Source organism: Miscanthus floridulus, chromosome 18 (genome assembly GCF_019320115.1).
Source record: "Miscanthus floridulus cultivar M001 chromosome 18, ASM1932011v1, whole genome shotgun sequence".
NCBI lineage: Eukaryota > Viridiplantae > Streptophyta > Magnoliopsida > Poales > Poaceae > Miscanthus > Miscanthus floridulus.
Genome location: NC_089597.1, coordinates 129,372,739 through 129,386,675, shown reverse-complemented (window position 1 = coordinate 129,386,675; position 13,937 = coordinate 129,372,739). Strand labels below are relative to the sequence as shown.

The 13,937-nt window shown below is 47.7% G+C and overlaps 1 protein-coding gene across 1 annotated transcript; it reads right to left on the bottom strand.

Moving 5' to 3' along the window:
• Positions 1-12,322: 12,322 nt before the first annotated feature.
• Positions 12,323-12,625, bottom strand: LOC136524659 (uncharacterized). Its single transcript, XM_066517940.1, has one exon. The coding sequence runs from the start codon at positions 12,623-12,625 to the stop codon at positions 12,323-12,325; it is 303 nt and encodes a 100-aa protein (XP_066374037.1).
• Positions 12,626-13,937: the final 1,312 nt, after the last annotated feature.

The following is a 13,937-nucleotide window of genomic DNA, read 5'->3' as shown; positions in this document are numbered from 1 at the left end:
TTGGGCTTGCCATTTCGTAGGATTCATTCTACTGTGGCCTAACTGCTAAGGAGTCTACACATGCACAAGACTGTAGTTTTGATCACCCTGGTACTGCATTTGCTGCTTCTAGGAAAGCTCTTGGTGCATCCATCGGTAACACATGGCGCATTCAGTCTGACATCTTCTTGTCAATAGATATGACTGATCGATGGCAGTAGGGGCAGGCAACAGTAAGGAGAAACAGCCAGAGACAATCATAGACAGAGGCAGCGACCGAGGAAAATAAAAGGGAACAGCGGCGAGGAGGAAAAGGTGTGCTGCAGCAGTTTCACTCGGCTGCTTGTGCTGTAAACTTATCTTGCTGCAACATGACTGAGCGGCACAGCTGCAGGCACTGCAGATACGTTGGGTGTAGGACAATAGTGGCATGGACGAGACGGTGAATAATTGTCTTGCAACGCGCACGCTGTACGTCAGGAAAATAAATGAGGCTACTGCGCTCTCTCTCACTTTAATCAGTTTGTGCTTATCAAAATAGACCCATGAGCATATATATATCATTCTATTTATTAATGAATTTTATTTTATTTATAAGAGTGGCTTTTCATGCTTAATCTAACAGAACAAATCATTCGCTAGCATCGTCGTTCGACATTCCCAAATATCTTTACTCACAGAGTAATTTAACGTGAGCGTTTATTTGAGTCCGCGAAACTAAGTCACATAAGATTTGCTTATCGCCTCAAGTACGTTTTAAATTAAAACCCGAGAAACTCGTTTCGAAAAAAAAATTCTTAGGCCTAAATCGCGGTGCTAAATAAGCTTGTAACACCGGGGTGTTACAACCAACCCCCCTTAAAAAGAATCTTGTCCCGAGATTCGAAACTAGAAGAAGAAAAGGGGAAACGCGATTACATTCCGTAGACCAGGGACTACACGAAAGATTACATGACTTCGAATACTAAACCACGCGGGGAGCTAGGGATACATGGTTAGGAGCAACTTGGTACAACTGAGACTTAATCCAGAAGTCGAGATAGACGAGGACAATAGAGAAACAAAAGATAATGATTATCCAAAACATGGCGTAGCACCAACAAATCTAGAAATAGTCGACTGAGAAGTAAAACATCACGAACCCTAAGACCAAACTAACTAAGAGAACTTGAACTTCCTCGACGAACCGGATCCTTTCTTCTTCTCAGATCAAACCATCACCTCAGACAGACGAACCTAGCTTCACAACATCGCCTAGATTTCGTAGTTCTGCTATGAAAGCGAGAGGAATGGAGATGAAGAAGAAGAGCAAGGACTAAGGGTATTTATAGAGACGAACGAAGAGGGGAAAGCAACACACCGGAGGCAGATGCGACGGGGATGGGGTACACAGACGGTGCATGCTATGGAGATAAGGTCGGAAACATGGCATGCTTCCTACGTGAGCAGCGGAGGGGGGGCATGAGAGTCGAGAGCCGACCAGATGCTGGGGAAAAGGAGCAACGCACGGTGCACAAAGACGGCGAGCACTGCACGATGCCGTGGCCACGTGAAAACAGGGAGCTAAAGACCTGATACAGACAACGTTCGTAGGGCACGCAGCAAAATGACCCAGCATGCGAAGCACGGTCAACTAAAAACAGGGTTGGGACATGACGTCCACTCTGACTTTTCTATTACTCCCAGCTATCCACTGTTAACCTTCCTTACTACTCTTCTTTTTCTTTCCTTTACTCGACCACATCCATCTTTCATGCAGACTGAGACCATGTCAGACTTTCTTCCTCCAAAACCATCACATCTTTGTTTACTTAGAGAGAACATTTCTATATCAACCCATTGTGGATTTCTCGTTTGAACACCTGAACATTTCCAAGGAGAATTTTTTTTAAACAAAACGGTACGGCGGTGTAACTTGGTAAAGGTACGTGGTCAAAAACCTCGATACTAGCGCGTGCCGAGCAGCGTCACAGGTGGCAGCTGTTCCATAGGGAGCCCTCGGTTTCGTTGTGGCACCATAAGCTTTTAACCAGGCAACTATTACCAACTTACACGCCCAAAAGGCAGTGGGGTCATAGACCACAGAGTAAGGGGGTATCGCAAGGGAAAAATTCAAACAACAAAAGTTCCCTTCACAATAAGGGACAAGGAGTTCAAATCCAATGACAGATTTGTTTTAAAGAAATTCAAGTGTTCTGCTAGGGCATCCATAGTTAGTCGATACAGTGTCCAATAACATCCAATCACGCTGATCTGCTTGTCATCTGAATGGCAACTTCTCTTGTAACCCACTTGATATCACCCATGAAAACTTTAAGCACATCTAACAAAACTTTGAGGTAGATGAACGCAATAAACACAGTGAACTAGATAAAATGCAGGTTCCAATGGTCTTATATGGGTACAACGTATAGGCATTTAGGCTCACATTCACGGCATAGCATTCACCTACGGTCGAACGATCTCAACAACTATGGACGACAACAATGGCAAGAGTACAATACCGGGGGATAGCAACAAAAAACACTACTACTATGGATACAGCGTATAAGGCAACTAGTCTACATCCTCGTGGGGCAACGGCTGAGCTAGAGGAATCAAGGGTTCTTCTTCTGACACTTCCGAGGGTGGAGGTGCGGGCAGTGCTACAACACTTGTTCTACTTCTTGCTGGTGGGTGGATAGGGATCCCTTCCAAGATTGGGGCACCCTGCCTTCCAGCAGCCAACGTCCTCCATTTGGCCCTGGTGACAAGATAGGCCACCCGCAGCTGAAGAACATGCCGATCTTTGGCTTCCTTCAGGGCTTCCGACATGGTAGTCTCCCGGCTCTCCGCAGCTGTAGCACTGGCATGCGCTTCGGCGAGCTGCACCTAGAGCATCTGGTTGAAGATCTTGGCTTCCTTGGCGCGCCAAAGGCACGCCCTCAGCTCCAAGGCTTGACGGTCATACTACTCATCTAGAGCGAGCAGGTACATGGTCAAGTGCACCATGGTGGGACTATCCTCTTGCACATCTTGTCCTTGCAAAGCCTCCATGCGGGCCCTCCATGCCCGCCGATTCATGTCCAAAGGAGGAAAGAACCGCATGGGGGTATGGGCAATGGGCTCTTCATAGATCTGGTAGAGGTACCATAAGGCTTTGCGGGCCACAACCTGGTAGGTGTCGATGAAGCAAAACCCAGCTATGGTCACACTCTAGGCTTCAGTGATGTCGGGAAACTCCTCACTCTTCCCGATGTAGACGGTAACCTCACACCGCTTGGTGCCATGCTCCTCGTACTCACGGCCCTCATACTCGAGGCGATCATTAACTCTGAGCTTTTGTAGGGTGGCATACAGGATTCTAGGAAAACCCTCAACGTTCAGGCAGTATGTACTAACCCAGGCTCCTGCCATCTTTGGTGGTGGTTGCAAGGAAGGCTAAGCGAAAAGCTTGCTCAAAGGAAAAGCTAAGCAAGCTAAAGTGCGCCGAGTGGTGGTACCAATGGCTAAGTCAGGCTCTACTTATAAAGGTGGAGCGTTCGGTGGTCCTAGCGCGGTTCACCAGGGTTCCCCGCACGAGATCACTATGATGAATTGACCAAATTCCATGCATTCGAGGCGAGCGACGTGCGATGCCATTACTGACTAGTATGACTGCAGGGCAAGGGTCCGACAGGAGCACAGAAAAGGGGTATGGGGAGACGTGGGTCACTACCGGTGTGAACCACGGGCGAACGCGAAACACGAAGCCATAGTGCAGACCTACTCTAGAACAGGAACAAATTCGTCGTGCACAATACGACACACGCGACACCTATGAATGGTGTATCTGCAAGCAATATGGCACGACAATGCACAAACATGATATGCATGAATGCACGTCCTATACATTCTTTCACTGTTGCCAACATATAGGGCAACCGTTCTCAGATTTCTGGCACAACGTTCTCTCCCTGTAACTAGTCGATACTATCGAACTATGCTCGAGTCAGTGTACCTGTAGAAACTTGATTAATTCTATCTAGGTCAGCAAAGTGCCATCTATCCTGGATACATAACCATAGTAATAGGGCTACTTATATAACTTCGCATACAAACGTCCTAACTTTTTGCAACAATGGGTTGTCAAATTTTAGTTTAGAAAAGGTTTCTGAAGCTTTATTTCCTCATTTATGCTCTGATACCACCTGTGGTAGAACCGCCTAATCTAATGCCTCACAGGAGTGTTTGTCTTCCATTAGACACTAAGCACTCGAGGGAGAACACTAAATTACTCGATTCCGTCGGGCACACCCCAAGGGAGAACCCGAAAATCCACAATTTTGCCATCGGGATCACAAATAAGAGAATAAAGCTTACATCATTCGTAATCATTTCTTACATCACTTTACATGTACATCAGAATATAACATTTATTAATATAACAGCGGAATGAAATCGTATTATCAGAGTTATAAATAATTTAATTGAACAGCGGAATAGAACCATGTGAACAGAGTTACAAGCGGAAATAAACATCTATTAATAACATGATGAAATATTGATATATAGACTAAGGCAACATATTATGAAACTTTCATTTATAAAATCATTTGGTGAGAGTTATAAATAGCAACTACGATCGCAGCGTAAAGGAAATCCTCTCTGAGCCCACCAGGAGGAATCCACACACAAAGGTCAGCTCAAGCATCCACTTGTCACCTGCAACATGGGGAATAAAACCCTAAGTACTCAATTGTACTCAGCAAGACTTACCCGATAGGAGAAAAGAAAAGACTCCAAGGATATGCAAGGCTATCTGGTTTGTGGGTTGCATTTACAGAAAGCATTACTAAGCGTGCGTCCTTATATTTGATTTTTAATAATAGCCGCATTGGTTCATTAACTAACCATTCTATGTAAGCACCTGTGCTACTTTCAAGCAGGTGGTAAGCAATCAGATTTCCTTTGTCCATCTTCCATCCTTCATCTTTCAGTTCTTACTACGATGCTAAACCGTAGACAAGCCATACCGGATAGCCCGGCGATTCACGAATCAATGCCCCCAGCTGGGTACCCTGAAAACACACACCCCGCTTGTATCCCAGGCACAAGCAGGACCAACCCATCACTCTCCTATCCCGGGTGTCTAGGTCCCCATCCAAACTGAGACTCCAAGCCTCCGCCCCTGAGTCCCAGACTCAGTGCGGTGCAAGGACCTCCTCCACCAAAATAAAACCCTGACAGTCGGTTCGGAAAGAGCTAGATCCACGACAAGAGAGCAACAAGTCTTCCAAGCGCCCATACACAAATATGTGCTTGGGATAATAAGTCTGTGACCTACCTAGAGTCAGATGCAACGATCGGTCCTTAATCGACCAGACAGGGAAAAACGGTGTAACCAAGCTATGACCCGCCTCAGCGGTGACACAACTTCTTACACCCACCAATACCCAAACCATATCCCTGCCCGGTCACCATTTTCCTTTCCACCATTTTATATATTCCAGGTGATAATCATATAGTAACATATTTTCTATATCTCGCGAGTGACAGGCAATCACTCGACTTCTACCGGAATCCTGTAGCATAGCAATCTACACGATCCTGTCATACTAGTAAGACTCATAGGGTAAATATATATATGCAAGTGGTTTCATTCGACTCCTTAAAACTTAATGCACAAATATAATTTAAACTGCAGAAAGTAGGGGTTATACACCGGGGCTTGCCTGGGAAAAATATAATCAGAAGTTAGCTTTCCATCATGGCGACATGATCTCCAAAAGCACCATTCCTCTAGCAACTCCCGATGACTCCGTGATCCACCAACGTTCCTATTATGATATGCAATGTAATGCCATGCAAAGATGTAATTTATCAACTGCAGTCGTGACTCGTAAAATACAACGTACGCCTCTCGAGTTAACAGGCTAGTTCTAACGCTGGTCTACGTATCCATGTTGTCGAATAAGACGTTATTTCCCAACAACTATTTTAGTTATATAAACCGACGGTGTCTCTATATTTTATTCTATCACTATTCAAAATAATACATCATTATCTAATTAGCAACTAGTTATTCCGGAGCTACAAAAATTACGGCGGGTAACTAATACTGCTAGGAGTCTACTATAAAATTTTCAGATTCAACAATATTACCAATTTACCATACCAATTCCTACAAGTTTACCTTTTCATAATATTAATTATCTCTAATTAATTATATAGCTTCCTAAGAATATTATCCACTATGTGAACAAATCATACTAGCAGGTAGATCACGATTTTAGGAGACTAACAAAACTAGTTTGGCATTTTTACGATTTTTCTAGGATTCACTATGAATTTTACAAGTTTATTTCCAACTAAATTAACAAAGGCTTTTAGAAACGAACAGAGCCAGCGGCCATGCCGCCCAGGCGAGTGAGCAGCCAGCCCATGCGGCGCGAATGGCCCAGGCGGCGAGCAGCTGCGCGCGGCCCAGCGTGGCGCGCAGGCGGCCCAGGTGGCCCAGGCGAACCGGCCCAGCGGACGGGCACACGCGGATGGCCCAGCAGACATGGCGATAGAAATGTTGTGAAATGGCCCCTTACGCTTTCCCTAATCGCGCTGAGGTCCATGAGCACTATTCAAACAAGTCACGTATTTGCAGCAAGGACCCTACATAAATTTCCGTCATGGATTCTTACCCTCTTCTACCTCCACAAAGCAGAGCATGGCACAGGGCATCGACCGGCGGCGGCGGCAATGGCGCATTAGGGTCAGGGAAGACACGACGACAGCGAACCAACCACCGGCGAGCTGCCTGGGGAGCCTGCGTGACCACGCCAGGCCGCGGCAAGGCTCGAGCGGACCCCAGGCAGCCTGCCCGCGAGAGCCAAGGATCCAGGCATGCCGACCGCGGTAACGCCGGCCAGGCGAGGGCGGCTGGACGACACGCGGTACGGTGGTGCAGGAGGCTCTGGCATGCGGCACGGAGGATGTGGCGGTTCAAAACGGCCGTGGGCTCGCGCGCGCTCACGTGGAGATGATCGATGACGGCGGGCGAGGGACGCAGCGACAGCAGCCTCGACACACGGCGGCATGGCCCTCCAGGCATGGTGATCCACAGCGGTGCCGCGCGCACTCGAGGAAGAAGGCGCGGGCCGGGACGGCGCGTGCTTGGCCGCTCAAAAGCTCGCCCGGAGAGGACAGCGCGACCGAGAGATTCGGGGAGCAGTGCTGCGCGCGGGTCGCGGCCTTGGCATGCTGCGACATGCGTGTGCTTGCGCAAGGAGGGTCCGGCACCGAACGGCGCGGGCAGTGGAGACAGGGCAATGGAAAAGCCATGCTACCCTCGGATGTGAGACGCGGCACGGACCTCGGCGGTGGCGCAGCCACGACGGCTCAGGCGCGGTTCGTGGACGCGGCGTGGGGCTGCGGCAGCGGGGCGCCTGTTCTCGCGTGGTGTGGGAAGGGTCAGCAACGGTGGGTTGGCACGACGGAGGTGCGGTGGCTAACTCGGTAGCAAGAGCGGGCGGTCGCGGGCGCACGGAAAGGACATCCATGCTGTGGCCGTCCCAAAAGGAACAGCGCGGGGCAACGGCCGAGAGCTTCGCGGGGCTCGGCGTGGGGCAAGCAGAGAAGGGCGAGGGAGATGAAGCTTGATCCTTGGCTTAAGGCACACGAGAGCAGCAGACAGACGCATGAGGGCAGGCGTGGGCTGCCGGGGCGTCCCTGTGCAGTACAGCGAAAGGAGAGAGAGAAGAGAGTGCATGGCGTAGCACAGAGCACAGACTGAGACAAGATAGGGTAGACAGAGTAGCCAGAGGCAGGACAGAGCAAGCGCGGGCTTGGGCTTGCCATTTCGCAGGATTCATTCAACCGTGGCCTAACTGCTAAGGAGTCTACACATGCACAAGACTACAGTTTTGATCACCCTGGTACTGCATTTGCTGCTTCTAGGAAAGCTCTTAGTGCATCCATCGGTAACACATGGCGCATTCAGTCTGACATCTTCTTGTCAAGAGATATGACTGATCGATGGCAGTAGGGGCAGGCAACAGTAAGGAGAAACAGCCAGAGACAATCGTAGACAGAGGCAGAGACCGAGGAAAATAAAAGGGAACAGCGGCGAGGAGGAAAAGGTCTGCTGCAGCAGTTTCACTCGGCTGCTTGTGCTGTAAACTTATCTTGCTGCAACACGACTAAGCGGCACAGTTGCAGGCATTGCAGATACGTCAGGTGTAGGACAATAGTGGCATGGACGAGACGGTGAATAATTGTCTTGCAACGCGCACGCTGTACGTCAGGAAAATAAATGAGGCTGCTGCGCTCTCTCTCACTTTAATCAGTTCGTGCTTATCAAAATAAACCCATGAGCATATATATATATCATTCTATTTATTAATGAATTTTATTTTATTTATAAGAGTGGCTTTTCATGCTTAATCTAACAGAACAAATCGTTCGCTAGCATCGTCATTCGACATTCCCAAATATCTTTACTCACAGAGTAATTTAACGTGAGCGTTTATTTGAGTCCACGAAACTAAATCACATAAGATTTGCTTATCGCCTCAAGTACATTTTAAATTAAAACCCGAGAAACTCGTTTCGAAAAAAAAAATCTTAGGCCTAAATCGCGGTGCTAAATAAGCTCGTAACACCGGGGTGTTACAACGGGGTCTAGGTCCTCGTCCAAACTTGGACTCCAAGCCCCCACTCCTGAGTCCCAGACTCCGTGCGGTGCTTAGACCTCCACCATCCTTGTCTCTAATCAGTTAGTTCAGAAAGAGCCAGAACCCACGACAAGAGAGCAACAAGTCTTCTATGTGCCCAGACCCAAGTATGTGCTTGGGATAATAAGTCTGTGACTTGTCTAGAACCCAATGCAATGGCTAGTCCTTAACTGACACAGACAGGGAAAAAGTGTAACCAAGTTATGCCCTGTTAGCCATAGGACTCAACCTCTTACACCCACCAATACCCAAACCATATCCCTGTCCGGTCTCTAATTTCCTTTCCACCATTTTATCATGAGTGATAATAATCACCTATTGTGAGTAACGATAGGTTACTCATGCTACCAAATCCTGAGCAGAGTAGCTACTTGACCTATATTAGTAGGACTCATAGGTAAGTATATTTATGCATGTAATTTCCATGGAATGCCTGTAACGTAAATGCACATCATATATATATATATGGTTATGCACCAGGGCTTGCCTTAGGCAGGCGGTGTGTCAACAGAGTCAGCAATGAATGGCTTCGGGGCTCCCTCCTATACGAGAATCTCCTCCTTGTACTCCTCAATGATCTCCTCGAACTCCTATTCGCCCGCAGGAACCAACTCTACCAACTCATTATCTACATGCATGAAATGATGATGCAACACTTAGTAATACGGTAACAACAACTCTTAAAATATGAACACACCTATCAAGCTACTAAGCTAGTTCTACTGACTAAGGTGCTAAGTTACCTATTGTTACCACTAAAAAACTAGACCTGCGGGGGAAAGCCACCCCCGGGCATTGCATTAAGAAGAAGAACCTTCTCACGCAGGTCCAAAAACCCCCCGAACCCTTGCCCCACCCATACATAGCGGCACCGTACCCCTGTGAGAACTAGGCCATTCCTAAGACCTGTGCTTTGATGTGGGACAATGAGGGGATTTTTTAACCCTAGCCTAAAATTTGCTCCCGCGGGGAGTCAAACCTAGGACCTGAGGAGTGCCGCTGGAATGCTCTAACTAGTTAGACTAGAGGCCCTTTGGCACCTATTGTTACCACTAACAAGTATGAAACACGGCATGTACTATCTTAGCAACTAAAGGTATTCTTACTCTTAATACTGATTTACTATATATATACTAAAACAATGAGTATTAGCTACCCTATATATCAGTCTACTCAAGGGCTACAAAAATTACAGTGAGCCCTAACCCAGCCACGTGACCACGTGCTTGTGGCATGGCCAGGATAACTGTGGCGAACACGGGTACACAATGACCAGGCACCGGAGACAGGCGGTCGAGACATGAGGGCGTGCATGGTTTTTGAAGCACCAATTCCGGCCTAACTAGCCTGCCCAAAGCTCATCCACCTCGACAAAGCTAAAGAGCGTTGGTTAAGCTGCTAATAGGACCTACCTAATCGAACCAAGGTGTCATGGAGAGGGAGATAGGGGACCGCTAAGCTAGCAGTGCCGACCGACATCCGGAGGTACAGCTAGGCTCTCAAGTTACTATTTTAAGCTTTCCAGTGCAATTAATTAGTGATTAAGCCAAGCCCTAACCAAACTAACCTTGCTACCATTAAGAAGTATAGACTTTAATACTAACCACTGAGCAAAAATATAGCACAAGCCTTGGGCTAGGTTTTCTAGATTTGATCCACCAATATCGCATCGTCACACTGCTTTCAACTCGAGAATTTTGCTAAGTCTAGATCGGATTCGCACCAAATTCGATTTCCCAGCTACCAACCATGATAGCTAGGGAATTCATTTCTCGATCATAGGTATTTCATCATCACCTATGAAGTTTGTATTACAAACTTTACTAAAGTTTCATCCATGCGTTCTATAGCATTTTCGTTCAATAAAAAATCGTTTAAAACCCTAAGTGATATAACATGGCATTGAATGTAGCTTTCGTTTCGTGTTTCCGACGATCGTTTTGAGTGATAGAAATTGATCTATATACTATATCACATGCATTAACACATAACCATGATGCTCATGACATGTTTTAGCAAAAGATTTATGGGTGTTACACCACCGAACCACCAAGTGTTGGTCGACACAATGGGGACTAGCGTGCCAGCAAGCACGTGAACCTCAGGAGAAAAATTAGTTGTCTCTTGCCCTTTAATTTTCTCCCAATGATTGAATTGGTATTTATCTTGTGATTGGTTCACTCCTTTATGTGGCGGTATAATCACCCTACTCACTCATTTATATTCTTACAAACTAGTTGTAGCAAGCTCTTTAGTATAGCTAGAATTGAGAGCTTGCTTTGTAGTTCAAGTTCATCTAGTGGAGCTCTTTAGTGTAGCAAGTGTGAGAGCTCTTAGTGAGTAGTGACTTAGTAAATTGTGTGTCTAGTGATCATAGTAACTAGAATTGTTGGATAGGTGCCTTACAACCCTTGTAGAGCTAGAACAAGTTTGCATTTTGCTATTTGTCATACTAATCAAATTGGTCTAGTTGGTTTGTAGATTTTTAAATAGGCTATTCACCCCCCTCTAGCCATATTAGGACCTTTCAACCTTGCTAACAAAGTAGATAGGACACTGTACTTTGAGGGTGTGTCCTTCCTCTTTCCGCTCTACCACCAGGGCAGTGCTGACCACTTGCGTGGTGGCCGCAATATAGAGCAGGAGTGGTTACCCATCGATGGAGGGGACCAGGATAGGGGCCTTCGTTAGGAGTTGCTTGACCTTGTCAAGTGCCTCCTAGGCCTAAGGCATCCATTTGAAATAGTCGGCTTTCTTCAGAAGCCAATAGAGTGGGAGACCTCGTTCACCGAGGCGTGAGATAAAACGGCTGAATGCGGCGAGGCACCCTGTAACTCGTTGTACCCCATTTATGTTCTAAATCGAGCCCATCATCATGATGGCCAAGATCTTCTTTAGGTTGGCTTCGATGCCAAGCTTGGAGACGATAAAACCCAGCAGCATACCCCTCGGGACCCCAAAAAAGCATTTCTCAGGGTTGAGTTTGATGTCGTTTGCTCAGAGTTTTGTGAAGGTCTACTCTACGTCGGCTACGAGCTAGTCAGCCCGTTTGGACTTGACTATGATGTCATCTACGTAGGCCTCAACGGTTTGCCTGATGAGGTCTCAAAAACACTTGAGCATACAACACTGATACGTAGCCCCCACGTTTTTAGACCGAATGACATTGTGACGTAGCAGAATGATCCGAATGGGGTGATGAAAGACGTCGCGAGCTGGTCGGACTCTTTCATCATGATTTGATGGTATCCAGAGTATGCATCAAGGAAGCAAAAGGTTTCGCACCCTAAGGTCGAGTCGACTACTTAATCTATGCACGGTAAAGGAAATAGATCCTTTGGAAATACTTTGTTGAGACCCATATAATCAACACACATTCTCCATTTCCCACTCTTTTTTCGTACAAGAACGGGATTGGCTAACCACTCAGGATGATACACTTCCTTGATGAATTTGGCTACCAAAAGCTTCGCAATCTCCTCACTGATGGCCTTACGCTTCTCCTCATCGAAGCAATGCAGGCGCTGCTTCACTGGCTTGGAGCCTAGCCTGATCTTCAAGGCATGCTCGATGACTTCTCTTGGAATGCCTAGCATGTCTAAGAGTCTCCACGCAAAGATGTCTCTATTGGCGTAGAGGAAGTTGACGAGTGTGCTTTCCTATTTGGAGGAAAGCGTGGTGCCGATGCGCATAACTTTGCCCTCCGAGTTGTTGGGGTCTATGGGGACCTCCTTGGTGCCCTCCACGGGCTCAAAAGACCCATCCAATCGCTTGGGGTTGGGTGCCCCTTTGACGATCTCCTCCCTGATGGTCGCAAGCTCTTCAAAAGCGATAATCGCTGTGGCGTGTTCATAGCACTCTACCTCGCACTCATAGGCGCATTGGAAGGAGGGGCCGATGGTGATGACCCCATGCAGACCCAGCATCTTCAACTTTAGATACGTATAGTTGGGGATGGCCATGAACTTCGCGTAGCATGGACGTCCCAGGATGGCGTGGTAGGTCCCATGGAACCCAACCACCTCGAAGGTAAGGGTCTCCATCCTATAATTGGTTGGATTCCCAAAGGTGATGGGCAGATCGATCTGCCCGAGCGGCACGACCTGCTTTCTAGGCACGATGCCATGGAAAGGAGCCTCAATTGGCTAGATGTGCGATCGGTCGATGCCAATGGCATCGAGCGTCTTAGCATACATAATGTTGACGCTGCTACCTACATCCATCAGCACCTTGGTGAGCCACTTTGTGTCGATCATTGGGTCAACCATGAGCGGGTATCTTCCTAGCTGTGGGATGCTTTTCTAGGTGGTCTGTCCGATCAAAGGTGATGGCAGACTTTGACCATTGGATGAAGGAAGGTGTGGCTAGCTTGGCCGCATAGACCTCACAGCGTGCAAGCTTCTAGCAGCGCCTGGAGTCATAGGTCACCGACCCCCCAAAGATTATGAGGCAGCTATCTAGCATCGAAAAGCCACCGTCCTCCCCCTTGGTGTTGTCTGCCGTTGGCTTAGGCTCCTTCCTATGCTCCTCCTTATTGGAGCCACAAGACAGGAACCGCTTCATGAGGGCACAACCTTTGTGTAGGTGCTTGACAGGGAAGGCATGGTTCAAGCATGGCCCTTCGAGCAGCTTCTCAAAGTGGTCTGGGGTACCCTCAGTGGGCTTCTGACCCCCTTGTGGTCGACAGCGGCCACGAGCGAGCCTTCATGCCGCTGCTTGTTCTTCTTCTTGTTGGGGTGGTTGGAGGCACCTTCACCGGTGTCCTCGTCTCGCTTTGCTTGCCCTTGGGACAGTCAAAAATTGCTCCGACTGCCTCCTCGCCCGAGACGTGGTTGGTGGCGAGGTCGAGGTGCTTCTTGGTGGTTCACGGGCTCTTGTGTCCTAGCTTATGAACCAAGGACTCGCAAGTGGTCTCGGACAGGAAGGCTCCTATAACGTCAGCATTGGCGACGTCGGGTAGCTCGTTGCACTGCCTAGAGAAGCACCAGATGTACTCATGAAGAGTTTCCCTAGAGTTCTATCAGTAGTTTTTGAGATCCCACAGGTTCTTAGGACATGTGTAGGTGCCCTGGAAGTTTCCCATGAAAATCTCCTGTAGGTCCACCCAACTTTGAATTCTGTTGGGCGGAAGGTGCTCTAACCATGTTTGTACCAAATCGGTTAGGAACAATGGGAGGTTGTGGATAATGAAACTATCACTATTCGCTCCATAGGCTTGGCAAGCAAGTTGGTAATCCTTGAGCCACAGTCCAAGATTTGTTTCCCTAGAGTATT

Coding starts and splice junctions, on each gene's coding strand:
- LOC136524659 (XM_066517940.1), bottom strand. CDS start 12,625: ATGGCCATCCCCAACTATACGTATCTAAAGTTGAAGATGCTGGGTCTG.